The sequence below is a fragment of the Phragmites australis genome, chromosome 22, assembly GCF_958298935.1.
Source record: "Phragmites australis chromosome 22, lpPhrAust1.1, whole genome shotgun sequence".
Taxonomy (NCBI): Eukaryota; Viridiplantae; Streptophyta; class Magnoliopsida; order Poales; family Poaceae; genus Phragmites; species Phragmites australis.
Genome location: NC_084942.1, coordinates 2014140 through 2041105, shown reverse-complemented (window position 1 = coordinate 2041105; position 26966 = coordinate 2014140). Strand labels below are relative to the sequence as shown.

Here is a 26966-nt window from a genome sequence, read left to right as displayed (position 1 = left end):
TGAGCGGCCCCCCACACACCGAACCTAATAACTCGTGTCCTCCTCACCCCACGAGCTCTTACCGGATCGGATTAGGAAGCTCTTTTTTCGGCCATGCTCTCCTGTTAGGCACGTTTTCAGATTTAGTGTATGCTTCATCTCTAATGGTACCACGACTAATTTTAGTCAAACGTGACTGGTTATAAAAACTATGGCAAGTAAATTATAGACGTGGCAAAGTTAGTTAAAAAAATTGAGTGTATGATGTGTGGATCAGGTGTTAATAAAATATAGTTGTTATAGTTGTGTTAGTCAACTAAACAATTATCTAAAAGTCTATGTCGTGACTAAATTTAGACGTGACAAGGTTAAACTCAAACTAAACATACCCTTAGAGTTTTTAGGCTATAATAAAGGGGTATTTAATTTTTTGTCACTCTGTTGTCCAGTAGAGTAACAAATTTGTCACTAGACTTACTATCATAGACTCAGGATGACCCATTTATCATCCTGAGCGAATAATTACCACTCCAGTAGAGTAGTAAAAAGTTAAATATTCCATAATAAATGGTTTAAGACTCTATTTTTAATTCATGAAGATAAGAATAGTTAACTCTAAAAAAATTTTAAAGATAAAGCTCTGCCAAACAGAACTTTAGTTACTATGAAGTAGTGGATTAACAATTGATGTGCACGTTTAAAAAGAAGAAACGGCTGTTGTCATAATGTGTCACCGCTTCATAAAATCAACACAACTCGTTTGCCAAAACAAAGATTAACCATTTGATCGATGTTCTCTTTTTAACAATGAGACCGGATTTGCAAAGATGTATTTATTGACTATTTCGAATGGAAATGTGCTCAATTGACCTTTTCGTTCTACAAGACCGAATCTCATTAGCGGTGCCAGGCGAGGTGAACGTCTACGTGGCTGGTTTTCCTTTTATAATTGTGCAGTAGAGATGGGTTATGTGTCAACATTGCCGGATTCCTAATCCGGCAACAGGCGACAACGAGAAGACAACCGAAGAGGATCGAGCACATGACAGGCCGAGGAGCAAACAGGCCCGGCATCTCAACCAGAGAGTGAGTGGGTCGCCGGAAAGTCGGAATGGCCGTGTAACGTGTGCTGGCTTACAGGCCCGAGCGAGCGAGAGAGAGAGTAGAAGAGGCCGCGTCTTTTAGCTTTTTTTTTTTTAGAAATGGGTGATTTCATTCGATTGAGCATAAACACAGTACAATCAAAAATCTGAAAATAAAGGCAATACAACTACAGGTTCTAAACTCTTACACTCCTAAGTTTCTCCAAATACCGCTGTTAGGCTGGATCGAAGGAGACGACGTCTTTTAACTGGAGAATGCCAGCGGGAACCGGTATGATGTAATCAGGCCACGCTCTCCTCTCTTTTTTACTTCCTCTAGCTCTGAACCTGCTCGTGATGACTACATCTTCGATCCTTCCTCCACTAATCCAGCTCTCCTCTATCTGTGTTTGAATCCGATTCTACCGAGCTGCTAACATTATGTTATTTGATTTTAGTTGACTTGAATACGAAGGATATAATTGGGAACTAAACACGCGAGTGACACGAGTGAAGGTTATAACAAAATGTGGCACTACAGAAAAATAATGTCCCAAAGTGGATCACATGATTTTATGTAGATTTCCGTGCCTCTTTTGCCTATTATCATCTCTTTATAATTTTGTAAACTAATCGTCTGTCATGAATTCTTTGTCGCAAAGTTTTATATACATATATATGTATATATACTCCTATAAAATATATGAGTGGTGGCAGATCCGAACTACCTCTATCGTAGGTCTTACACGATCAAATAGTATCTAATCAAAACTAGTCCCCGTCTCCTCTCATCTCAATTGTTTGAAAAACTCCAATCAATTTAGAAACCTGCAATTAATATGCGGTATCAGTATTAAAAATATGAATACATCATTATTTTTTTCCATCTATAGGGGTGCATCATCAGCTTTTTTGTTTTTCAATTTTTTCCCATGAAAATATTTAGTCCCCGTCATAATATTATAGATTTCATAAATGTGGTATGTGGAATACGTGCGTGGTTACTAAGTATCACAAGTCTAAGAGTAATTTACTTAACTCTCACGTATCATTTTGTTTGTTTTTCTGACTCTACTTAATACTAAGGTAGTTCTTCGATGCCTTTGTTTTGACATTGCACTCCAACGGTTCCTGTCCTTTTCCTTCTCACATAAGCTCTGGTAAATTCAAAATCATAGTAAATAATATATAGGTATTTCGTCTTAGGAGGAAATTTTCGATGCAAACAAATCTTTCAGTTCAAAAGTATAAACATTAATTCCCATCCGTCAGATATTGATACGAAGTCAGTTCTTCCTCGCACCATCCCACTTCGTAGAAAACTCCTATGCGACCCATCATATATCAATGCAGAACAGGTGGGCTGTGGGATTAGATGATTCTGCTCAAATTTACACAAAATCGTATTGTGAACGTATATATCTTGCTCTGGTAGCGCTAATCTACATCCTGGGATATTCTACACACTGCACCCATCACGTACTACTGAACAAATTAAGTACTGTGAAATAGTGAATGAAAGGCACGGTTTTACTAAACCACGTTCAGTAATAGGCCTTCAGCAGTAACTCTTCAGTAAACAACGGTACAGGTTGTGCCAGTGAAGAGCGAGCTGCGCAACGCTGCAGAGCAGATGCAGGTCACCCTGCTCCTCCCTCGTTCCCTTCGTTCGACCTCGCGCTGGCTCAGTCCGAACTTGTCGCGGAGATGTGAAGTAGTAGCACCAGAAATCCGTGAGGTGTGATATGCAAATACAAGTAATCAGTGAGTTGTCAGTACCTTGACAAAGCATTGTGTAGTGTAACACGAAGGAGATGATAAATAAAAATCCCAGCAGGCTTGCTTGAGGTTGATTAACTTGCCTTCTCCGTGTTTGCTTTACATGTTAAATCATGCCACGTGAGAGTAGCGGTGATATCATAAGAAAAGATGAATTAGGATATTTAGAAACTAACTGATTTCTTGATGTATTGTATCCATAAGATCTATTAATATATATTTTTGATAAATATGTTAGTTTCAATTATTATATTTTCTCCCTAGGCATATAAAAAAGCTTATCCCTTAAGCGTCGCCGTTACGGTGAGCAACGCGACGGCAAGCTTGGCCAGTTGGAACGTGTTCTTGTCCTCCGCCGTCACCGGCGACGCCACATTGCTCTTCCCAAACCCGTCCTCGCACTCCTTGGCGACGCTCGCAGATGTCTAGTGACGACGTCGCCTCACCATCCCTCTTGTTGTTAATAGTGGCTTTGCAGCTGCTGCACGATGCCGCTGTATAGCGCTTGGCAGGACCTGAGGCGGCGTGTCATGGCGTCGTCATCTTTGCTCCCACCCTCCCAGAGCAAGCCGTCGATCTTGGTCGCCGTGCTGGTGGCGTTGTCCGTGAGGAGATCAACGATGACGATGGAGTAGGCTCGATAGTTCATGTCGGCGCCGGCGCTCCGTCCATCGGAGCCGAGTGCCTCCAGACAGAACTGGGCGTTGACGCGACCGCTGACGGTCTTACATACTGGGAGTAACGAAGAGAAGTCAACGGTGACATGGTGTGAGTGCCCGTGAAGAGGAGGGCAAAGAGCAAGATGATGCTCACGCTACTAAAGTAGAAGGGGGAGGAGGAAGCCATGGTCGACCACTTTTTTTGTGGTGTATTCTCTTCTCAGCTCTATATGACGTTGTCGTTGCTTCGGATCATGAGTGTGTATGATGCTTGTAAGTTTATTTATACACGTACAACTTCTGGTTTGCGTTAAATGACTTGATCACGCATAATTAATGGCTTGATCTTGTGAACCCGTCATTGTGGTATGTAATTCTTTTTTTAGATGATTGTGGCATGTCATTGATGGGGTGATTCTGACTTTCCATTAATCTTCCCACTGCTGCTATCAACCGGTTGATTTGTACGTATCCACTTAATTAGTTATTGATGATTCTAGCTGATGCATATATATCATTTCCTTTCAACTATTTCTTAAGATCTCGTTTGATACCTATAGCAAATCCTTTTGATTTATTTCTCCTTGTTATAGTTGACTATACAGGTACGTACGTGATATCGATATAGCAATCTAGAGAATAAAATAAAAAATAAAGTGAACACGCATGTATTCCAAAGCCTCTCCGATCTTTATTGTTTTTTACGTGCATCATGGATGTCCCTGCCACACTGGATTCTCGTCGATACATATAGCATTTCCTTTCGGCTATATCTTAAGGTCTCGTTGATGCGCATAGCATTTCCTTCCATTTATTTCTTAAGATCTCGTTGATACATCTAGCATTTTCTTTCATTTATTTCTTAAGGTTCTTGCTTGTAATTGACAATACACGCACTTGATATTAATCTATCATACCAAGAATAAGATTAAAGTCCATACATATGAAGTTCAAAGCTTCTGCAATCTTTTTTTATAGCATTTTCTTTCATTTATTTCCTATGGTTTAGCCTAAACCGCCCACCTAAACCAGCTTAGAGGGTGATTTGGATGAGATAACGAAGTTTAGAGGGTTGGATTCATGCTATTATACTTCACGGGTCAGATGGACTCTGCACCAAAGTTCATAGGGTTGTTTGGACTTCTTCCTTTTAGATATGGGTATATGCCATAGTACCAAGCATGCATATATTCAACACTGATTACACCATGCTGTCGCATTATTTCCAAGCAAAATATACAATCTTTACAAATTTGCAAAGAATTGAAGAGAAACATTCGATAGAGGAGGGCATCTTCATGCGAAACCACTTACACAGATTTATCTGTAGCAACAGGATTCACAGATGTGGGAGGGGTCAAATGCTTGTGCCTGTACGTACTTCACTTCTTGTAATCTCAAACAAACGGCGAAATATACTAAACAGGTAGTTAGCTCCCACTTTTTTTTTTTTTTTTTTTTTTTTGCAATGCACGTAAACACCTGTCAGGCACACAAGATCATACAGATATGTCCATGCCGCCACATTGATACTCCTGTATGATCCTGCCAGCATTTTTCTTTTGAATTCTTGTTGTTTTTAAGTCAAAGCAAATTGATTATTGAATAATGAAGGAGGCCTGTGCTATCCTAGAACATGAAATAATATTAATGTGCGTCATTTAATTAGTGAATTTAAGGCAAATAAGATTTCATAATTCAAGAAAGTTGTTAAATAGTATTGACACAACTTTAAGTATTCCGGAAACAAGTCGTGATGTTAAAAGTAACAGTTACTTCCATGCCACTGTAAATTGCCCATATCCTGGACACACCATTGGAAACTAGCTAATCCCGTAGATGCCATGATTTTTAAACTTGATGACCGGAAATGCTACTGTCGCCAGATCTGTTAGGTTTGACCATTAGTTAAACTTAAAACTATCAATCCTACTCGTGACTATTCTTCTTCCTCCTCATTCTGAACCAGCCCGACACCAATATAGAGAGAGGGAGGGAGGGAGGGAGGGCTCAGCCACCATTGGGCTTGACCTCTCCGCGATGGCGGGCGGCGTCGACGCGTTTGACAAGGCGGCACGCTACTGCAACGGCGCCAACTTCAAGATAACAGCGTGTGTTCCTCGACATATGCAGCAACCAGTGGACCGCCCTGGCGTGGCGCGCAGAGGAGTTCCTCGTGCAGGCAGGGCTCCGCACGCTGTCGAGCAATGTGGCCGTACTGATTCATGGTTGTACGCGAGGTTCACAGTTGCGATGGAGGAGCAGGCGCGGCATTGCAGTCGGGGAGGGCGACGTACTCGGGCACGTTCGCGAGGCACATGGCGCGGTGGGTGTTGAGCCCACGGCCACTGTGAGAGATCATGTACGGGAACATGACGTTGTTGTTCGTGGCACTGGCTGCGTCGCTGATTTGAGTAGCGCATGGCAGCACGAAACCTGGATGATCATTTCTCTTCCCTCCATTTTCCCCACGCCTAAGCTACCCTTCCTCCTCCACTGCAACCAAGCATCGCCACTGGATCCGCCATGCCCGAGCTTAAATCCATAGAGCCAAGCGCAGATCCGCCCGGGCCAAACCTGAAGGAGCGCAGAGGGAGTTCGCTTGAAGCATCTCCGAGCGATTCTTGCCGTTTCCCCTACCGAATCGAGCCATGTGCCACCTTCTTCCTTGATGTCGGCAAGCCTTCTCCACCGCTCACTGTCAACGGCTGCTACGAAGCTTCCCCCGGCCAACTGAACCCACGACGAGCTTCATGGGGTCACCCTCCACCTTCCTCGTGTGTCGTCTTGACTTTGGGCCGATGCCGGTGTGGCCATCCCCGCGGGCCAAGCACTGTCACCAGCCATGCTTCGACCTGGCCCATTGGTCGAGACCTACCCATAATCTTTCACCATCATGTGCTGAAGCTATTGGTACCCTTGAGCGACTGAACCACGATGCCATTCGTTGCCAGCGAGGTTGTCGGTGCCAAGTGTGGTTGCGTGGTTGTGCACGAGTATGTAGGCGTGGTCAGTGTAGACGTCGATGTCTTGCATGAAGTTGGAGGTGTCGTGGGGCTCGCCGGCAATTCTAGGGCGGAGGTAGCGGTTGATGAGGCTGTCGACGGCAGTGGGCCTTAACCTTGGTGGCCCAGACTATGGGGAATTGTGCGATCACGTCCCACGGCGTGACAATGTAGCAATTGCAACAATACGGCGGCAGCGCGGAGCTAGGAATGGCAGGTGTCCGCAACGGTGCCCCAATCGAAGGGGGCACGGAGGAAGGAGAATGCATACTGGGGCCGTTGGATGCGAGGGAGCATCTAGCTACTGAAGTTGGAATGGGGAGGGGCATATTGGTCTTTTTCAATGCACTTCACGTCTTGACTAGTGGTACTTAGTTAACAATGATATTTTTGGGGATAAATTTAAGAATGGTGGCATGTCTGGGGATAGCCGATTTCCAGTTGCATATCTAGGATTAGGCAACTTTTTAATGGCATAAAAAATTGGCCCATGTTAAAAAGGGTAAAAAAAATTATAGTTGATGAATGTTCATGATTTGTAGTGTTTTATCTCTAAGGAAGTCTTTTTTTGTGCAAACAAACTATTCATTGCAAATGTGCAAACATATATTCAATGCTATAATTGGGTTTATGTCAAAGAATATAAATGACATGATGGCAAATAGTTGGGATGTGTGTTTCAAAGCGGTAAAGAGCTTTTGTCTCAGAGTGAACATAATCATGTCAAATATGGGAGATACAATACCAGTTAGAGGGTCGTTCAATGTGTATAGGTGTTAAATTGGTGAGTTACTACTATCATTTGTGACAATGAGTAGCGTAAATCTAATGTATACGATAATCCTATACATATACGGATCATTGGGTCTCCTGTATTCTCGAAGGATACAGATGTATTTGAAAAAAGAATCTCTACATGTATGGAAGCTACCCGTTGATATTTCTTAAACAAGAAAGTATATTCCTAAATTTAAGGATGACAAAGTCTTACTTGAAAAGAAATTCAGATGCTACATGGCAACACTTTATATATGTAGCCGAGAGATCCTATAGAGAAGACATGTGGATCTAAAGAAAGGCACATAGAAGCTATACAACTCGCTAGACAACATGCAAAGAGCCTTCGACTACCTGTAAATTCCTTTTAGACTAGCCACGATCATTTGTAATCTGTATTGAGAATCAATACAAGAATATATAGTATAATATTATTATCTTTCAAGAGGTCCGAACATATATAATCTCTGTTTTTTGACATTTGATTTGGCGAAGGGACTATCGCTATCTATTGTGTTCATCACATATTCGTAAGATTGATGGTTCATCGATCGTCGACAATTTTCATCATGGATTTTTTATTATTATGATTGATTAGATTCTTGCTAAGTTAAGCAACCGATTTGATGAATGATTTGCAACTTTTTCAAAAAAAAAGAAAGAAATCCTGTTTGTTTCGTCCTAAACCCTAGCAAAAACCTTCCCCGCTTCGCCTCCCCACGACGTCCTCCTCTCAACCTTCCTCAGCTCTCAACCCTGCAACGGCAATGGACTTGGACGAGCCGCTCGCTGCGACGGCGGCCGCGGAGAAGGGCGAGGCGGCGCTGCGGCTGCTGCGCGATGGCGACCCGGCTCTCTACCTCTCCCCGTCCGCCGACCTCGCCGCCGCCGCCCGCGAGGCCTCGCAGCACATCTACTCCTCGCTGGCGTCTCTCTCCCCCGCGCAGCCGCCGCCGCTCCCCACCCTCCTCGCGGGCCCCGCCTTCGACGCCGAGCAGATTTGGTCCCAGATCGAGCTGCTCTCCCGCCCCCTCCTCCCCTACCTGCGCCGCCAGCTCCGCCGCCTCGAGCAGCAACCCCCGTCGCAGCCGCCTCCTGCGGAGACGCCTGCTGACGCCGAGGAGGAGCAGTCGGAGGAGGATGGAGAAGGTAACGAATTGCAGGAGTTGGAGGAGTTGGAGGACACATACGATGAAGAGGAAATGGACGAGGAGGAAGAGGAAGAAGCAGAGCAATTGGAGGGAAACGGGGGGAAGGGTGTTGAAGACAAGTTCCTGAATATAAAGGAGCTGAAGGAGTTCTTGGAGAAGGGGGAGGAAGCGGAGTATGGTGGTGGTGCCAAGCGAGGAGAGAAGAAAAAGGCGACAAAAAACTGGATGGAGGAGAGTGACGACGATGACGTAGAGGACATGGATGAAGATAAAGGTGAAGACGATGATGAGGATGAAGACCAATTGGATGTAAAGATTTTCAATTTTGCAGTCAATCTCTCTCAGTACAAAGAACCAGCTCGATGAGAAAAGTTTTAGCTCATGTAGAAAACAAAGATATTGGACCACGAGTAGGAAGTAGCTCAGCATTGAATCTAGATCTTCTACTAGATGCAAAAGGGTAGCTAGTTCAGGAGATGCATGCAAATGGTGTAACTTTTTAGAATGTTTGGAAGAGGAGGTTTGCTCTAGGAGTTTTTAGGATTTAGTTCTAGTCTGTACTAAATCCTAGGGATTTGGATCTCAAAACCTCATTTCCAAACAAGCCCTTAAGTTAGTTTGCCACCTGATGCCCTGAACCAATGGGCCCGTTTCTATAGTTAGAATGCTTGATACTTTGATCTTTATGTAAAAAGCATGTCACTTTTGTTTCTTCTTTAACATCCACATTGACATTATTAATTGTAGTTAGAAGATTTCGAGGATGATGATGAAGACGATGCTGGAAAAACTGGTGGAGATGCAATGTAAGTCTTTTATAGTTTTATGCTAGTTTTAAAGTACGCCATGGTGATTATTGACAAAGCGCAACCATTTTGGATTAGACTAAGACACTTAGTCGACGCTTTGAGCATTTAAATACTGAGATTGAGCTATCTGTTAATTTTAGTTGCACTACCGTGGTGTCACTTTTGTGAAGCTTATTGGTACACATTTCATAGAGATGGGAAAGGTAGTCATTTGTAATTCTAGAATCACTTGAATAATGCTCCACAGTAGTCATTTGGATTTTGGAATTCTAGAATCACTTGAATAATGCTCCACAATTTTTCTGTCTTACCATTTTTGTGCCCCTGATGCCTGATTGGACTTGCTACAATTTCATGCCATTAAGCTATTCTAGATATGAAGCGTTTCTTGAGGTGAATAGCTTAGGAAAGGGAATAAAACAGTTAGTTGCTTTCACTGAAAGGAAAGCAGCAGATGAATCCAAATACCTGCACGAGGATCTGACTCAATTAAAATAGAAAAGGAAAAAAGCTTTTTGCACAAAATGATGTAATACTGTTGAGAACAAAAAAAAAATTGCATTAGCAGCTGCAAATATCACTAAAAGACTAACAGGTGTAATTGGTCAGTTGTAAATAATCATCATGTGTACTGCATTGCGCATCTGGTGTAGTGGTACCATAGTACCTTCCCATCATGTGTACTGCATTCGTTAATTTTCTTTTTCGAACACTCATATGTTTGTCCAGCTAAGCCTCTATGAGCTTCCCTATATTGGACAGGTGTTATATTGGCCCTTTTATAATTCACATATATTCTTCCAGTAGAGCCTCTATAAGCTTCTTTACGTTGAGCTGACCGAACAAAGCTTAGACACCATGTCCTGTCTTTGGTTATATTATGCATTTGCAATATCATGGCATTTAGCACTATGCTCTAACCAGTGAAGAGTGTCTTTCAGGTACAAGGATTTTTTTGAAAAATGGCATAACCAACAAGTCAAGAAGAGGGATGGTTCCACTAAGAAAGTTCAATTCAAGGATGAATCACATGAAGTTGAAGTTGATGACAGTGAGAATGATGATGGAAATGTTAGTCCAGCTTCAGATCTAATTATTTCGGTAGAAATATTCACATTTACTAGTTTTTCAACATTTCCCCTCTCTGTAGGATGAACAGGGTCTCTCAACTCATGAAAAGGAGCGTCTGAAAATGCATGCTAAAATAGAGCAAATGGAGAAAGCTAACCTTCAACCCAGTACATGGACCATGCAGGGAGAGGTAACCAATAATATATTTTTTTCAAAATCCTACTGGTGATAATTTATTAACATTTTGTTATAACAAACTGTCAAACTGTTTTTTTTTGGGGGTAGGTTAATGCTTCCTCCAGGCCCAAAAACAGTGCCCTGGAAGTGGATCTTGATTTTGAGCACAATGTACGACCTGCCCCAGTAATCACTGAGGAAGTCACAGCTTCTCTCGAAGAGATGATAAAGAAAAGAATTGCCGAGGTACATATTGTGTTTTTGGTCATGTCCATCGTGTGCAACTAACTTGATTAATAGTGCTATAGCAGAGCATAAGTTGCACTGAGCAAATTCTGAGGAATTGTTTGGGCTTTTCTTTTTTTCTCTTACTATATTTAGATAGTTTGGCTTTCTGGTTCCTTACAGGGTCATTTTGATGATGTTGAAAAGCCTTCTCTCTTGCCATCTAAAGCTCCAAAGGAGCATAAGGAGCTGGTATGGTTTTACTTCTGTGCACTAACTAGAATTCTTTCATGGTAGCCATAAGATAATTGTGCAATTGATATCTAACTAGTATGAGTATTCTTCCAACAGGATGAAAGTAAGAGCAAGAAGGGTCTTGCTGAACTCTATGAGGTTCGCACTATCATAATATTGTTATTTTACCAAACAGATTATAGTTGAGATTAGTATTAGTTTACGCATAACTCGTTTACTGTTGATTTTTTGTTCTTCCAGGAAGATTATGCACAAAAAGCAGGCCTTGCATCTGCCCCACTTTCTATTTCGGATGAACTAAAGAAAGAGGTGAGTAATCATTTACTATAATCCAGGGGAAGATAGCTTTAACTATTGTGAATATAATATTAGTCTACTCTCTATCGCAATTGTTGTGAAAAATCTAATACCACATTTGTGTCATCTTGAAAGAAATGTTTAAAGAACAATCTTTCAGTGTCTTGTCTGTGAATTCATGGCAGAGGTTATTCTGCTCATCTAGGTTAACGAGTTTTTATACTGCTGCTTGTTTTGAACTTTTGATCACTGCAACTTCACTACCTGTATTAGTATTTTTGGCTATGTGGTTACTGGTTAGTTAGCTATGATTTTTACTATCAAGAAAAAAGCTTTTGGTATTGGTGATGGTTTATTTGCCCCTCTGGACATGCAGTCGATTATAGTTGGGCTATTGGACCTTTTTGCAGTAGATTTTTTTGATAAATGAGAGTTGGATTTTTTTTGTTCAATTTTCTATGGTTGTATTTCGATAAGCATATGTAGTTGGGCTATTGGACCTTCTCTTGACCATTATTTGGGGGGTGCAATTTGATATGGTAACTGATTGGTAATGGTGGATTGGTGGAAGATAATGGCGCTAGTCGCCCTTGTCACCAACAGGGCCTGTCTCTGCGTCAGGAGGCTCTGACCATGCCGGTCCTTTATTACTCTTGATCTATCTTTTTACTTGATGTCATCTGATACATGGCTATCTCTTTTGTAAGATGGCTTGACTACCAAGAAACATCTCTAACATATGGAAACTAATCTATCTATTCCCTAATAAACCAATCTAACTTAAGGGCTAAGTAACTAAACTACTTAATGGATATAGAAAAGGGCTGACGTGGTGCTACAATCACCGGGCGTGCTACAATGGCTACTTGGGCCAAGGTCTATAACACAATTATTACTTTGCTGGCTGCCAACATGATTTTTTCTGTTAGCTAAGATACGTGATATGTACTGTTAATGACTAACTTTGCTTCCATCCAGGCAAATACTTTATTTAAGAGGATATGCTTGAAGTTGGATGCGCTATCGCATTTCCACTTTGCTCCAAAGCCGGTACAAATTAGTTACTTCAAAGTTCGGAAGCAACCTTTTCTGCATTAAAATTTGCTGCATGAAGTCAAATATGTTATTTTCAGGTCATTGAGGATATATCTATACAAGCAAATGTACCTGCTTTAGCAATGGAAGAGGTACAAAACCCATTCACTTTTTTTTCTACGATGTTGCTCTATCTGAGCATTTCATGTAATTATTTCTGTCTTGCAGATTGCACCTGTAGCGGTTTCAGATGCTGCAATGCTTGCTCCTGAAGAAATTTTTGAAGGAAAAAGTGCTATTAAAGAAGAGGCAGAACTTACACAAGCTGAGCGCAAACGAAGAAGGGCTAACAAGAAAAGGAGATATGCAGGTAATTTTTCTTTAGGTCCATCAGAGAAATGTCTTTCCGTGCTCATGCACCCCATGGCTTTTTGTAAAACCCTGTAGAGACAGTGGACAATGCTCTTTACTTCCTCATTCTCAGCCGGCAGGTTAAGCCGAGTATTGAATGATTTTTGTTTCACCCCTTTTTTTTTTCCGATACAGGATCACATAAGGAGAGGCCAGCCAAGTTGCAGAAAGATTAAACTCTATTCTGTGAAGCGCACTTACAGGTCTGCCGTTCTAAATCTCCTCTCCAAATGTTGAGAGTTTGAAAAGGGTCCAATACCCACGCTACAGTTTTTCAGTTTTGGTATTGTACACCTTTCTATAGAAAAGCTGACATTTAGATTGTGCGCCTCGTATCAGTTTGCCACATGATTAGGCATGTGCGAGCGTTTATAGCTGTAGAATCGAACAAGACAGGAGTTGTGATTTACTGAAGTGCAATTTTGAGAATGCAGAAGGGTTGTGCATGTCTGCTCTTCGTGCCCAGTTGGAGTTCAATGCAGAATGCCTTTGCAATCTGATGGAGGCAGCAGCCTAGACTCACTGGCGGCAGCTGCAGCGTGGAGCACCCTAACCCTAAGGTCGGTACAGGAATTTCAGCAAATAAAATAATAATCCGTCGTGGCTTAAAAGCCCCAAGTAGAAATTTTGTGCAGCAAACGGATCGTTTCATTTCATTCCTGCCCCATAATTTGTTCGTAGGGATTTGAAAAAGGTAGCACCCACCAAGATGATGAATAAGGGAGTACATGGAATGAAAATCTCTGCCTAGTACGATTCTACAGACACGAGAGGTTTGGCAACAGTTCTGTAACAGCATCCTTGGAGTTTTGAATGTCGAAACTCTTTTTCCAAAAATCATGATTGTTTCAACTATCTCAGAAGTAGTACATATTTAATACAATATTCCTTGAGGATCCAGAAAAACAAAAGGTGACCCTTGTGCTTCTATAGTCGGAAGTAATTTCTGGTGAGGTATGTCTCTACGAGTAAACTCTATTCATGAACTGAGTATGACTCGATTGGTTAGGGTATTTGCGGTGGAATTTGTCCATCTGAGTTCGAGTCCTAGATTTGGGATGAGCGATTGTAATTTTTTAAGATTAAATACTTAGATGTATAGTATATGAACATATGGATGTGTTCAGTGGTCAAATTGTATGCCCGCGTTATATGAGATTATATCTTTAATCTTATTTAGATGTATGCTAGGATATATCCACGTGACTGTATGGATGTGAGTATAGTGTGCGTAAGTGGGTGGATCTAACCTATAGTCTAGAAAAAGAGTAAAACTCTATTAGGTTGGAGGAGGTTTTCAACCAAAAGTTCTATTCAGTCGGAGATGATTTCTAACTAGGAAGAATATTGTTTGGTTAAGAATTATTCCCTATTAGATGAGTTTTAGTGCGGTTAGATCCTTGACTATGTGTAATATATTTACCCTCTTTTGAGCAGAGTTAGAGACTAGCTAATGAGGATTTAATAATTAATAATTAAGGATTTAAGTAGAAATACGATATATCTTAAAGACGGATATCCACCGTACATGTGCCCTTAATCCGATATGGTGTGTTTTATAACCGCTATAAGGTAAATAAGATATGCATCAATATTCTATGTAGTTCATCATGTTCTATAAGAAAACCATCCCTGGATTATGAAAGAGTGATTCAGATATTCAAAAGTAATACAATCAGGGAAGATTACATTCAGAGACTCCGAGTACGATACATCTCCCCGACTTGATTATATAAGGAGGGGAGAGGGTACTCCAGAGCAGATGTCAATGGAGCCAAGGTTGGAAGGCAGAAGTTAGACAAGAAATACAAAGGAAGCTAGCCTAGTCAGATAGAATCAGAAATAATCCATTGAGATCCACAACAAATTTCAGCCAAGATTAGGTCATCCTACAATAGCTTTAAAACCTAGATCACGAGACATCTCGTCAAGATCCTTAGTGTCGACGATTTGTGAACTGTCGATCTAACGAACTTATTGAAGAGATAGGGGATACTTTGAGTAGACAAATCATGAGGGAACACACATATTTTTTTATACAGGTTCAGACCTTCAAGGGAATAATAACCATATCTCCTGTTTATCTTGTATTGATTGAGCCTATTACATGGGAGTGTGTGGTTAGCTTAGGTAGATCTAAATCTAGTTGGCGACTTCGTAGGGTCTCTGGCTCTGTATATATATGGGGGTGTCTTATGTCCACTGGATTTCTACTTCCTGTTCTTAGAGATAAACCCTCCTAATTACAGGACATCTTAGGTAACTATGAGTAGTTTTCTTTCATTTAGAGATCCACTTCTTGGAGATAGAGATATGTTTTGAGAATTATGAAAAATCTTGGGGGTGTTCGAATATGGTAGTTATCCAGTAGTCATCGTCACTTAGGAATAGATCTAGACACCACTCCATTGTAATTATCTTTTTCTGAGATTAATCAAGACATAACAAGTTGTAGGGCTATTATTCAAAGGGGTGTGTTAACCTGTATAAAATCTCGTGTACTCCTCTTCGATGTGCACAGTTGGTGACCAGGTATACCTACTTTAAATAAGTACTCCCTCTGGTTGCAAATGTAAGTCGTTTTAGCCTCCTCAACTATTCTCTAAATATAAGTCATTCTCGAACTTCTATGCATTTTTTCTCTTTTGTTCTCATCTTACCCTTGTTTAATAAATGTTATCACTCTCACAATTGAATGCGTTATCTTTTTCAATACAGAATAAATAAAGGGTAACAAGGTCATTTGATCTACTTTCTTAATCCTTGTGCATAAGTCTAAAACGACCTACATTTGCAATCGGAGGGAGTATTTGTGTAATCAACTTTACCAATCATCGACAGTGTCGAAGCCTAAAACGTCCAAATGTGAGCCATATGCTCTAATACTAATTGTAAGGACCGGTGACACCCTAAGAGGGGGTATGAATTAGGGATTCTAAATTAATTGGCTCAAAACAACAAGATAAATCTAAATAAAATTTGTACCTAAATATGTTCTAGGTGATGATTTGTATCTAATTTGTACCTAAATTAGATCTAAACTAGCACTAATGATGTTCTTAATCTTATACTAATTGCCTTGATCTTCAATGGTGCACCAAGGTGTTTTTAAACTCTCTCTACTATGTATCTATGCCTTCAAGTGGGAATCAACAACCTAAAATGGTTGGCCAATGGTGTATTTATAGCCTCAACAAAAAAAAAGATGTCGACAGAATCAGCCTAGAAATTCTAGTCACAATATTGTACGACGACCTCACCATATTGTATGAGCACCCTCTCCCCCTATTATATTGTATGATAACATCACCATATTGTACGATGACTATTACCGTATCGTATGGTGATCCCTGTCTAACGGTCAGAAATTCAATCATTGGAGTCTTCTCATACTCATTGTATTGTACGGTGACTGATCTCCTGAGACACCATTTGCCATGCTCTCTGTATAATTATATAGTGTCCCATTGTATTGTACGATGACCCCATCATATTGTACAATGACTTAAGAAACTTTTGATGTCTTCTGTCTCCCTTGATCGTATTGTACAATGACCTATTTTTCCAAAGGGATTTGTCCAATTCAATTCAACTCTAAGTCCAAGTTTTCATGGCTTCTCTTCTTGATATCTTAGGTCTTCCTCTGGTCTATTAGCACTAGTTAAACCTAGTGTGCATCATCTACTTAGGTAACTAAACTAAATACACTAGATCAAACTACTAAACCCTTTAAGGTGTTTGAAACCTAAAGTTCATCACATAGCATCTATAAGACTAACCTTACATACTACCTAATACTATGATCATTGATCTTTTAGTCATGGCCACAGGCGAGGATGACATAGGCATATTGATCTGGGCGACGGTAAAGGAGGTCGTGGGCCAGTGGCGGCATATGGAGTCCGTCGACGATGGAGTCATGGCCGCAGACGAGGATGACGGTGGCAGAAGTCACGGAGTTCCATGTGGAGCGCCGGTGGCCAAAGCGGATGCCGAGGATCGCTGGAGGCATGCAGAGCCCAAGGTCGATGGTTCGTGACTGTAGACCACGACGTTGGTGGCATGCGACAGTGCCTGGCCGGAAGTAGCGACAGTGCAAGAGTCAACAGAGTTCTCGAGGGGATGAGTGAGGACTGCGTGAGACAACGTCGTGAATCGAGGGGAAGAATGAGGGCAAAAGTGTAGAAGCACCCATGCCTTAATTTGTGGATTCCTAATCCTGCCTTAAAAATGACTGGAGGGAGTAAGACTTAAGCACAGGCCTGGCCAAGGAAAAACCAGTTTGTTTAAGGCTGAAAGTGGATGACTAGGCATGGCTTACAAAGGTTATCGAGCTAGAAAATCTTGGGTCGGGCCAGGTCACACCTCTAGTTTCTATTTTACATGTAAAAATAAGAGTAAAATTCACAAAACGCTAGGTATGGTCTCAGTATCACAAAACACCTGGTATCATGCCATGTGTCACTTAACCCCGGGTTTCGTGGTTCTCTTGTTTCAGAAAAACCACTCCCCTATCCCATTTGCATGAAATATGATTTGTTGCATCAAGGCATCATGTCCATTTAATTTGTTGCAAGTGATTCAGACCACATGCAGTGCAGGCAGCTGATCGAGGCTGACGTACGTGGCTGTTAGTCAAACGCATCAGCTCCGTACGCCGAGACGGCACGGCACAGTGATGTGATTTCCTCGCAGCTACAGCTTGCAAGCAAAGAATCGGAGCAACTCTGAGCAGTAGGGTGGATACTCAACTGGCACCGCAACACGGCACCTCGGCCGGAGAGGAGGACGAGGTCAGATGAGGGCATGAACCTCAAAGGAAGGAACCTTTGCTGTTGATGTCGATGCATTCTAAATCGATTCAAAGAATCACACTGGTACTGCACCATGCATGAACCGCAGAGACAGAGTCACAGAGACAGAGCATGCAAGCGCCAAAAGTACAAGGGAGTCTGCATAAAGTGATCTCGATCTTTATTAGTTTCATTCATGGGAGAGGAGAGATCTTCCTTACATACAAATATGTATGGTTCTTCGCAATAGGTTTTATAGCAGCATTATTATATATATATATATAGGATATGAAGAAACAATTTAAGAAAATTTATATTTGTTAAAAAGAAAATATTTAGTTGTTTGTATCTGTTTGAACAGACTGAGTTAAATTTACGTTTGATTGATCGAATCTGAGACTGTATAAACAGATGCAAGAGTTAATATTATGATTAATTATTCGTATAAAGATTATTTTGTGATACTGATAAGTAAAACTAAATACATGAGTAAATGCAGGTTATGGAGTGAAGATCTTGATCAGACTAAAGATATATATTTATATCCATCGGATCAAGCTAAAATAATAAATACAAACAATTAAATACTACATCCGTTTAGTTTTATTTGTCACCATCTTTTACTATAGCAAATTTAACCATCCTTTTTTTTAAAAATATTTATAGATACTTAAAAAATTTATATTATTAAATTTATCATGGAACAAACTTTATTAGTATCGAATATTTTCAAATATCTATAAATTTTTTAGAAAAATAAACAGTTAAATTTACTGCAGTAAAAATGGTGATAAGTAAAACCAAACAAAGATAATACGTTTTTTATATGATTATAAGTATCCATCGCATCGTATTGGCACAAATTCGAACAACCAAAATACCAAACACACCCAAACACCCTAGACTCTCTCTCTACATGAGATACAGCATGATGCAGCATCTAGCTAGGGCCTACTCCAGGGCTCCTGCTGCTACAACTAGGGACAATTTCTTCCTCAGACCTCTCGCCGCTGCTGGTTTCCCGCCACTGCCACACCTCCCGATGCAATGCTCGGCCCGGTCCGCCTTGTCTGCCATTACCCCAACCGGAACCCCGCCTTCGATTCAATTCTCTGCTTTTACGCCGCGCGCGAGCGTACCGACTCCACTCCCCTCCCTTCGTCCTACCTTCTTCGTCACAGCGCTGCTGCAGATGCAATGCAAGCCCAAGCCATGCGTGGAAACTGCAGCACTCTGCTGCCCTGCAATGCCATGCTTCCTCAACTGCTGCTGCTTTTCTTGCCCAAAGCTGCACCCCCTGCATTTCCGCTTCCCTCTTCTTTCCTACCAGCTCAGCCCTCTTCTTCTTATTGTCTTACTTGAGAGGACAGGACATCACAGAACCATAACACCGCCTTCTTTTAAGGGTGTGTTTAGTTCAGTGTATGATATTTTGTAGATTATAAACAAGCTGAGAAAAAGAGTAGGCTGAACAATCATACTATTTGAAAAGGGTGTTTTAATAGTTATATCTAACTTAGATAAGGTAAGCTAAGTTTGATTAATTGAATCTGAAGTTATATGAGTCGATACAATAGTTAAGAGTATAATTAGTTATTTGTATAAAAATAATTTAAACGAATGTAGAGTATATATCTACCAAATAAAACTATATATTTATATCTATTAAATTAATCAAACACACTTCTTACTATATTCCCCGTGCTCCTTTCTTGCCCTTCCCCATCTAGTTTCTTGCAGCACTCCTTCGCCATGTCCTAGCAACAACTCGTTTCTTGATCCATCCGAGCAAAGGCAAGGCAGAGCAGAGCATTTGAGTGTTCCGTCCATCTCAGCTAGCCGCCATGATCACGGCGCTGGACCTGTACCACGTGCTCACGGCGGTGGTGCCGCTCTACGTGGCCATGACGCTGGCCTACGGCTCCGTCCGCTGGTGGCGCATCTTCACCCCCGACCAGTGCTCCGGCATCAACCGCTTCGTCGCGCTCTTCGCCGTCCCGCTCCTCTCCTTCCACTTCATCTCCACCAACAACCCCTTCGCCATGAACCTCCGCTTCCTCGCCGCCGACACCCTCCAGAAGCTCATCGTCCTCGTCCTCCTCGCCCTCGCCTCCTCCCGCCTCTCCCCGCTCCGCGCCGCCGCCTCCCTCGACCGGGTCATCACGCTCTTCTCGCTATCCACGCTCCCCAACACCCTCGTCATGGGCATCCCGCTGCTCAGGGGCATGTACGGCGCCGACTCCGGCACCCTCATGGTGCAGGTCGTCGTCCTCCAGTGCATTATCTGGTACACGCTGATGCTCTTCCTCTTCGAGTACCGCGCCGCGCGCATGCTCGTCATGGAGCAGTTCCCGGACACCGCTGCGTCCATCGTCTCCTTCCGCGTCGACTCGGACGTCGTATCTCTTGCCGCGGGGGAGGCTGAAGCGGAGGCGGAGGTCGCGGACAACGGCAGGATGCGGGTCACCGTGCGCAAGTCCACGAGCTCGCGGTCGGAGGTGGCGTGCTCGCATTCCCACTCCCACTCGCAGTCCATGCAGCCGCGGGTGTCCAACCTCTCCGGGGTGGAGATTTACTCGCTACAGTCGTCGCGCAACCCCACGCCTCGGGGCTCCAGCTTCAACCACGCCGAGTTCTTCAACATCGTCGGCGGTGCCAAGGGAGGAGACGAGGAGAAGGGCGCCGGTGGCAACTCGCCGCAGCCGCAGCAGCTGGCGGCGGCGGCGGCGAAGAGGAAAGACCTGCACATGTTCGTGTGGAGCTCCAGCGCCTCGCCAGTGTCGGAGCGCGCCGGCGGCGGCGCGGTGCATGTCTTTGGGGCCGGCGCCGAGCATGGCGACGTCCTTGCCAAAGGTAAGCTTTTCGAGTGACTAGGATACACTTTTGTTTGGTTCCTAGTGGTTCTTGTAGTGTGATGCCGACCATCCGATCAAAAGCATCAACGGTTCAGAAACTGAATTTTCTTGAGTTTCTAATTTGTTTAGAATCTTGTGCTCCTAACAATGCCCAATGGCATGCTTCGATTGTGAATTAACCAAGTCGAAGTGTTGCTACCAATCAACTACTGCTTGAGAATTTGAGATGGCTTGACCAAAATTTCCTTTTTTATCATGCTTGCACAGGAGCCCAGGCTTACGATAAGTATGGCCGTGACGATTTCAGCAGGAGCAAGAACGGGAATGGCGCTGAGAAGGGCGGGCCGACCCTGTCCAAGCTCCGGTCCGATTCGACCGCCCAGCTCTACCCCAAGGACGACGGCGAGGAGAGGCCGGCCACGATGCCGGCTGCGACCGTGATGACGAGGCTCATCCTGATCATGGTCTGGAGGAAGCTGATCAGGAACCCCAACACTTACTCCAGCCTCCTTGGTGTCATCTGGTCCCTTGTCTCGTGCAGGTCAGTCAACCAAGATCATTTCTCAGTGTCATGTTTCATCAGTAATGCCTGCATCTGCGTTAAATCTGAATGTTTGTGTGTGTGCGCTGTATAATTTAGGTGGGGGATTGAAATGCCCGCGATCATCGCCCGGTCGATTTCGATCCTGTCAGATGCAGGGCTTGGGATGGCCATGTTCAGTCTAGGTTTGTACATCTCTGATATTGCATTGCTCTATGCTTCTGTTGCCGTATCATGTATAGCTGCAAACACTTAGTTTTTACTCTTTTTTCAGGCTTGTTCATGGCATTGCAGCCGCGGATCATTGCCTGCGGGAACACCCTCGCTGCATTTGCAATGGCCGTCCGGTTCCTCATGGGTCCGGCCGCCATGGCTGCCGCCTCCATTGCTGTCGGGCTGCGCGGAGTTCTTCTGCACATTGCCATTGTTCAGGTATACCATAATCTTGGTGACTAGAGTGACATACAAGGGTGCTGCACAAAACTGAAAAAAAAAATCCAAAATTTTAAATCGGCATGCAATTTTCAGGCTGCCCTGCCTCAAGGAATCGTGCCGTTTGTGTTTGCTAAGGAGTACAACGTTCATCCTGACATCCTGAGCACAGCGTATGATCATCTCTTAACATACCTCATTTTTTAGTACTATCAACCTCGGCCTTCACGAGATTCTGCCCTGTTTATGAGTGCCCTTTTTTGTCTTAAGCTATGGAACTCTGGCCATGTTTCCTGGTTACCTTTCTCGTTATATAAATAATCAGAAATCATCACGCACTGAAGTTTTATATGATTTTTAATGATAATCTTTTTAGAACAGCCAACTATTGTACTCATGCAATCTCTAGTTTCTAATAAGTAAAGCGTTGGGCTCATACATCATTGCCATGTTTCTTGCTAACATGTTATGTTTTCATGCTATATAGATTAAAATGCTTCCTGACAGCGATCATAATACTCTCTTTGCTGCAGTGTGATCTTCGGGATGCTCATTGCTCTGCCCATCACACTGGTCTACTTCATTCTGCTAGGGCTTTGAGCTCTCTCACCTCTCAAGTGCGCAAAAGCTTGGTGCTACTGACGGTCTTGTTTAGGATCCATGACTGCTGCTGCTTTTTGTTTGGATAATCCTACTAGGATCATAGGTCAGTAGTAAGTAACTCAACCACTGATAGTAATAGCATGTCTGGTGTCTAGGTGATGACAGTTTCAGATTGAAGAAATACTAGGATTCTGATGGGCATTGGTATTTAGAAACAGAAAGGATATTTGCGATGACAGTCATCTAATTTGTAAGGCATTGTTAACCTCGTTGATTGGATCTACCAAGATTCAGTAAAATATCTTCTTTCCTCGATGCTTGTATGTATACGGCGTACATGAACTGATACAGTACGGTGCTTTGAAGGGGATGGAGACTGTAGTTAAGGCTTAAGGGTATTATATTTGGCTATATTTGCTGACATACATAACACACAGGTCCTTTCGACAATATTCAGTATTTTCGGGATAAGTTTCTATGTTTTCTCAGAAAAAAACTTGCAAACCTTTTCCAGTTCTTTATAATAGCTTTTCTGTTCGTACTACAAAGCATTGACGGAAAAAAGCTAACGGCCTAAAGTACAATGCTTGGCTGCTGCAGAATGATGGTGTTGGACTTGGGATTCAGATTAAAAGTGATGGCTTTTGGCATGCGCACTTGAATCAGCAATGCTACACGGAAGAAAGCAATCATACGAATATCTGAGTGCAAATCAATATGGCAGAAACCCTAAACCGGTGATAAAAGATGAAAATTAGCGTAGGTAAAGGAGAGTACCTTCTTGGGATTAAGCAGGTAGTAGTTCTCTCAAATCACAGCCATGCCCTTGTTAGCCGAAAGTCCCAAAGAGACCATTCAGGTCAGGGCCTGCAGATTGCAGAGGATCAACATGACTGACATTGCTAGCCAGATGTGTCATCGAATTCATCACCTTGTAAAATTGCAGATTGTGCGTTCACCTTAATATATAGGCTATTATGCAGAATTTGGTGACAGAGGATGATTCTCTGACAGTACCACAAACTGGAAGATTGATGATCACTGAAGCAGATGAAAGAAACGAATTAGCACATGCGCAGTTGCGTCTGCAGTTTGATGAACTACTGCTAAAAAGAATCTTTGGATGGATCACCAGGGCAGAAATAATGATTGCTTCAAGGCAGCATATAAATGAACTGATGCAATGACATGTGTTTGCTAAATCATTGTAATATCCCGGGTCAATAGTGTTTCTAATTTCGATCCATGTGATCTAAATATTTCGGTACCATGGATTTAGTTTCATTTTGATAGTTTACATAGATTAGTGTCAACTTATAAGTTTTCGCGCTTTAAATATAGTACCTCTGAATTAACTCTTTTACACGAACCGTAGACGGAATTTTAAGAGAGGTAATATACGTATACGAGTCCGCCCACAGGTGGGTCATGACATATTTCATTGGTCCTTCCCGACCTCTTCCCACTCTGCCGCCATGCCGCACCTCTTCCGCAAGCACCTCTTCTTCAGCGACATCAATGATGCCATCGTCGTTCTCACCACTGCCTCCTCCACCAATAAGGGTGGCAATGAGCCAGGTCGGGTCGAGATCCCGTGGGTTTCAGACCCGACGAGGGCGGGTTCGGGTGTAGAAATCGCTCCGCGGGGCCATCGGGTCGGGGCTGTGACCCGAGTCAGGTTTAGGTCCCAGTCATGTTTTGCACCCGCGAGTCTCCCACAAGCACCGAAATCCTGGGGGCCTATAATTTCTTTTGGCCCATTCCCACTCACACCCACTTGGCGACCCGACCACCCCTCACACGCTAGTATGCGACACCTCCCGATCCTGATTCCGCCGCTACCGCTCACTCCCGATTCCACTGCCACAGTCACGTCCTGGGCGAGCTGCTGGTGCTTGAGCTCGGCCGGTTATGCTGCTCTGCCTCTCGGTCGCGCTGCTGCGCCTCACTCCTGATTCCACCACCGCCATCGCGTCCTGGACGAGCTACTGCTGCTCGAGCTCGGCCGATCGTGCCACCCTACCTTCGAGTCGTGCCGCTCCGCTTCGACCATGCCGCCTCGGGCGCGCCACGCCTGGAAGCTTCCAAATCCGATCGAAAGAAAACTGCTTGCACATGTTACCGGGTTTCGAGTCCCCGCCGGGGCCAGGGGCGGGTGGATTTGAAACCGGTAACTATTTCGGGGCTAGATCGGGTTTCATATTTTGGGTTTTGGATTGGATGCATTCTCACTCCATCCGGCTCCGACCCGACCCGTTGCCACCCCTATCCATAAACTTCACCCACACCCTCTCCGGAGCTTTATGGCTGGATGTACTAAGGTTTAAAAGAAATCTGAATTGAATACAAGCCCTTTCTTGAGGGTGAGAACGCACAACGAATATCTCTAATTTGGTAGCCATCATTAGACCATGCCCAATAAATTCCCTTCGTGAAAGGGTTTTCGTTCCCTTTAGCGTTCCAACGATTTCTCTTCACGGTTCCTTCACGAAAGGATTCTCAAGTTTATTCCTTTCATGACGGGATTTTTTTTACGAATCCCTTCGAAGGTAAGCTGTTGGAGATGAGGAAAAAAAGGAATGAGAACGAAAAAGAGAATCAGAAAGAGAACGAAATGAAGGGAAAATAGTTAGCGATGATCTTAGGGCAAACCGACTCGAAAATCTCCTACGAAGAGTCTAATGCTTCTGGACGAAAATAATAAATAAGACATGCCACGAGTAAAATTCAATTGTAGACGAAACCATGAAAGATTGCAAAATCTCTTTCCAGAAAAAACGGATTCAGACCTTCAAGGGATTTCTGCTCTGTTCTCATAAGATACGCAATAATGAAGGAAGCACGGCAACTTGTTCGAAAGAAATTCTGAACACATGTATGAAGATGAAGCAGGAGCTAACAGTATTACAAACGATGAAGTGAGCATGCTTGTGCAAATTAATGTACTCAACAGAAACGCAAACTTGGGTAAGCCGATAACAATTTTCAATTGTCAGCCCGCAGCCTACTCTAAACGGTCATGTAGTAGGGTCTGTTTAGTTTATAGTCATATATTGTCACATTTTGTCACGTCTAATATCAGATAGATTTGATTAGTTTAGTCAGTTATTTGTTTTGCAGCTATAGTTGTGACAAGATTATTTTCCGATTGCTATGACCCCACATGTAAGTGACTCATTAAAGTATGATAAAATTTTGTTAGGCAGTCTACAGTGTGTCCATGATTTTTTTTGCTATAAATGTGACAGTTTAGGCAGAAAATATTTAGCAACTTAGATATTCTTAAGCTGTGAACCAAACATGTCCTGCTAAACCTTCAGTTCCCTTGCGCATCCCATTGATTAAGTCAAAAATCATATTTTTTTTTTAACTCAAATTCATAATGTTATGCTACTAGGCAATAACAGTTGAACTCTTACTCCTAGATCCAACCTAATTCCATTTTAAACATTATTACCCCAAGCGGGTAAAAAGACCCCGACTTCACCCAAGAAACGAAAATGAAATCGATGATGCTTCAGATACCAGAAGAATAGACCCCAGCGAAGCAATGGACGAGGACATGCCCCACCTTCCTGCCCTCATCGATGAAATCTAGGCAAGCTCGAGGTGGTCGAGCAGGTTCTCCTCCTCCGTGTCCCGCAGCGGCGAGGTCATCCGCGTGTCCTGCAGCGGCGCGATCAACCTGGGCGCGCTCCACCACCCGCACCAGCTGCGGGGCCGCTGTGGCGGACTAGGATCTCGGCAGACCAAAGTCATAGCGTGAGTGGCGCCATAGTAATCTACAGCAAATCACTATAGCAATGGTACTGTAATAAATTTACTGTAGCACGGATGCTGTGCTATCAATGTAGCGATAAATCTTGATAGTCCGTTCTCCATCAAAGCAAAAAGGCTAAAGTCACGGATACTGTAGCACGATACTGTAGCACGATGACTGTACTTTGTAAAGATAGAGGATCTCAATCCACTGCAGTAGCCGGAGGCATGCCAATCGCATTATCGAAGTCCTGCTCCAGGTCTCGCCATTTAGCCATTTGCTGTGCACAGTGGTAGGGATGGACGTAGAGCAATTTATAGGGGAAAAATTATCTAGTTAGTTAAGTCAAATTTTACAGTACTCTCAGATCAATATTTATCCAATGACTAGTATTTACTATTACCTCTTATTACTTTCTCTGTTTCGCAATATTTGTCCACGCCTATCATTACATACAAACCAAGAAATACTAAAATCGAATAAAAAATATATAGAGATGACCATGTTATCCCTAATCAATGCAAGGATGAGAACAAGTAATTTATCAGTATTAGAGTAAATGCATGTATGCATTCAAGGACATAGTAGAAAAATAGAGCATAAAGTATCCTTGTTTACCGCAATGAGCAAACAATTTAAAACAGATACTCCCAAAATTATAGATAAACATTACGAAACGGAGGGAGTACTTAGGTAAGAATCCACCGATGACTAGATAGGACTAGTATAGATTTTTCTCTTCGCATAATTAAGGAAGACAATATTGTTATCGTTAAAGCACAAAGATAAATAAGGAAAACTTCTGTTATGGTGATTAGTGTTGGTATGTACTAAATTTGGTCCCACTGATTTCTCATCCAGCGCAAAGGTGGGCACTATTATTACTTTAGATTTCTTTTTTCATCTTCAACATGTGTGAAACGGCACGGTGCAAACTAGAAGCTAGCATGTGCTCATCAGCACTTAGGCAATTAAGATAATGACTTTTCGTTTCCCTAAAAAGAAATATATTACGAATTTATTTGTGAAAATATGCCGATCATGTTTATTGTGTTCCTAAGTACTATTTGCAGAATTTTTAAAATTCCAAATCCATACAAAATCATGCACATCTACATCCACAATCAAGAGAAGATATTCATCATTCAGCATGGATGATTTACGTCATTACTCAAAATATTGATATTAATTAGAAAGAAATAATTACATTCCTTTTAAACATTCTCTTCTTTAAGTAGCTGGTAACTTGCCATACTAGCACATTCTCGTA

The 26966-nt window shown here is 42.6% G+C and overlaps 1 protein-coding gene and 2 pseudogenes across 1 annotated transcript; 2 read left to right on the top strand and 1 right to left on the bottom strand.

Moving 5' to 3' along the window:
• Positions 1–3118: 3118 nt before the first annotated feature.
• On the bottom strand, positions 3119–3686 carry LOC133905363 (uncharacterized; annotated as a pseudogene).
• A 4290-nt stretch (positions 3687–7976) lies between these two features.
• LOC133904667 (M phase phosphoprotein 10-like) lies at positions 7977–13162 on the top strand (annotated as a pseudogene).
• Positions 13163–19184: 6022 nt separating this feature from the next.
• Positions 19185–22201, top strand: LOC133904977 (probable auxin efflux carrier component 1d). Its single transcript, XM_062346652.1, has 6 exons — positions 19185–20358; positions 20628–20901; positions 21001–21086; positions 21176–21333; positions 21430–21506; positions 21867–22201. Exons 1-6 carry the CDS (start codon positions 19350–19352, stop codon positions 21931–21933), a joined length of 1671 nt encoding a protein of 556 aa, XP_062202636.1. The 5' UTR covers positions 19185–19349; the 3' UTR covers positions 21934–22201.
• Positions 22202–26966: the final 4765 nt, after the last annotated feature.

Bases quoted from the DNA above. Each gene is read 5' to 3' on its own strand.
- LOC133904977 (XM_062346652.1), top strand. From the start codon at position 19,350: ATGATCACGGCGCTGGACCTGTACCACGTGCTCACGGCGGTGGTGCCG. The intron at 20,359-20,627 runs GTAAGCTTTTCG...ATGCTTGCACAG, and splicing joins TGGCGACGTCCTTGCCAAAG to GAGCCCAGGCTTACGATAAG. The intron at 20,902-21,000 runs GTCAGTCAACCA...TGTATAATTTAG, and splicing joins TGGTCCCTTGTCTCGTGCAG to GTGGGGGATTGAAATGCCCG.